At 53.6% G+C, this 2,507-nt stretch overlaps 1 protein-coding gene across 1 annotated transcript; it reads left to right on the forward strand.

The window, feature by feature from the left end:
• Positions 1-1,708: 1,708 nt before the first annotated feature.
• Positions 1,709-2,113, forward strand: LOC136460056 (large ribosomal subunit protein uL2-like). The gene has a single exon (XM_066459896.1). The coding sequence runs from the start codon at positions 1,709-1,711 to the stop codon at positions 2,111-2,113; it is 405 nt and encodes a 134-aa protein (XP_066315993.1).
• Positions 2,114-2,507: the final 394 nt, after the last annotated feature.

Below are 2,507 nucleotides of genomic sequence, written 5' to 3' on the forward strand. Positions count from 1 at the left end.
ATCTGTGGTCATCATGCCGCACCAAGAACCTTGGTTGGAAATGCAGTCCGACAAGGCTTTTACTAGCCCACCGCAGTAGCCGATGCCGAGCAAATTGTACGCACCTATGAAGGGTGTCACTACTACGCTCGGCGAACACACCTCCTGACCCAGGCACTCCAGATGATCCCCATCATGTGGCCCTTCACGGTCTGGGGACTCGACCTGGTTGGGCCACTCAAAAAGGCGCCCGGGGGCTTCACCCACCTGCTTGTCACCATAGACAAGTTTACAAAATAGATTGAAGCTCGACCAATATCCACGATCAAATCCGAGCAAGCTGTGCTATTCTTCCTCGACATCATCCATCGCTTTGGAGTACCAAACTCCATCATCACAGACAATGGCACACAGTTCACCGGCAGGAAATTCATTCAATTCTGTGATGAACAACACATCCGGATCGATTGGGTAGCCGTCGCACACCCCCGGATGAATGGGCAGGTTGAGCACGCAAACGGCATGCTCCTTCAAGGCCTCAAACCCAAAATTTTCAACCGGTTGAACAAGTTCGGCGCGCGCTGGCTCGCTAAGCTCCCGGCCGTGCTCTGGAGCCTAAGGACAACTCCTAGCCGGGCCACCGACTACACACCCTTCTTCATGGTCTATGGTTCCGAGGCTGTTCTTCCAACGGACCTTGACTATGGAGCCCCAAGAATCAGAGCATACAATGAACAGCGGGCCAAGGCATCCCGCCAAGACGCCATGGACCAGCTAGATGAAGCCCGCGACATCGCCCTCCTCCGTTCGGCTAAGTACCAGCAGGCACTACGACGGTACCACAGCCGACGGGTGCGGGGTCGAGCCTTCAACGTTGGAGACCTCGTCCTCTATCTTGTGCAGAGCAACAAGGACCGCCACAAACTCTCCCCGCCTTGGGAAGGGCCCTACGTCGTCGTGGAAGTACTTTGCCCAGGCGCCTACCGGTTGAAAACCATCAACGGCGAGGTCTTCACCAACGCCTAGAACATTGAGCAGCTACGTCGTTTTTACCCTTAAAATAAGCGTACACTCTTCCTTATCAGTTTTTGTCATTACAAAACCTCGATCCTTAGTGACTTCCGACCCCTGCAAAATCGCGAGGGGCCAGACCTCACTCGGGGGCTGACATGAGTAATACATGTATTACGCTTACACTTGCAAAAAACCTCCTGTGTTATATTTGCAAACATTCGCTAAGTTTTCTATTCTTCTCATAAATAAGTCCTAAGGGCTAAGATTTTGGGAACAAATTCTGAATACAACTAGTAGGACTGCGGGAGACCCACGCCCCAGCGGCTGCAACCTCTTTGCTCACCAGCTCAAATCAGAATTGGTTCACCCACGTTCCTAGTTTCTTACGACTTAGACCATGAGAAGGGTCGGAGGACACTAAAACCGTTTCTACAAAAAGAGAGAAAGTTATGAAACTGCTTGCCATAGGCAAAAGATGAAGATTTGTTCATTTTTTGCACAAATTCGCCACTTACAAAGTGATTTCATTACAAAAAGGACTAATATACTTGTAAATTCAGGACTGTTTACTTAGGGGCTTCCCCCACAAAATTATTCAATTACAGTCTCTGCTTAGCTTTACTACAAGTACTGTTGCGGTCGCCGCGCCACACTCTCCATCGGCGACGCCCGGGGCGTGTACACGGGCCAGCTCGTCTACTGCAGCCGCCGCGCCATGCTCTCCATCGGCGACGCCCGGGGCGTGTACACGGGCCAGCTTGTCTACTACGGTCGCCACGCCACGCTCTCCATCGGCGACGCCCAGGGCGTGTACATGGGCCAGCTCGTCTACTACGGCCACCGCGCCACGCTCTCCATCAGCGACATCTCGCCGCTTCGTAGGATCCTCAAAGGCGCCGTCATCTACAATGCCTCCGCCAGGGCATTCGGGGACTACGCCATCATCGCCAGCCACAACCCTGACAACGGCGTTAGGGCAGGAAACCCCTCCCGCCAAAGGAGGAGCACAACAAACGACGGCAAAGTCGACGATGCATGGCGCCCACCAGCGCCCCTTCTCCTTCGGCAGCAGCGACTCCTCAGCAAGGGCGGCATGCACCATCTCATCTACATTGGATGACCTCCGGCTCGACATCACGCTCCAGATTCATGAGCGGATTTGTGAGTTTTCTCTCTCTCTGGCATTACTCTTCCTCACTCAGGAACCGCCACGACGCACGGATGCATTCAGCGGAAAGGAAGAAGGAGAGATAGTGGCTCAAAGGTAGAAGAAGAGGTGGGATGAGAATTCCCCTCCCCCTCCCTATTTAAAGAGGAGCCACTGTAGCTAAGGAAAGGCTAAAGGTTGGACGAAAAACCCTCTCCCTTCCCCTCCTTAAATACAGAATCAATGCTGATTGATACCTGAGAGGACGCGCCGGAACTGATGGGACGCACCCCGGTCGACGAGGCATCCCCCCGGTCAAACTGGACACTACCTGGGTATGGCCCGCCACTGACCCGCTCAAGACACG

Source organism: Miscanthus floridulus, chromosome 1 (assembly GCF_019320115.1).
Source record: "Miscanthus floridulus cultivar M001 chromosome 1, ASM1932011v1, whole genome shotgun sequence".
In the NCBI taxonomy this organism is placed as follows: domain Eukaryota; kingdom Viridiplantae; phylum Streptophyta; class Magnoliopsida; order Poales; family Poaceae; genus Miscanthus; species Miscanthus floridulus.

What these genes read in the sequence shown, in the direction of transcription:
- LOC136460056 (XM_066459896.1), top strand. Translation starts at nt 1,709, where the DNA reads ATGCTCTCCATCGGCGACGCCCGGGGCGTGTACACGGGCCAGCTTGTC.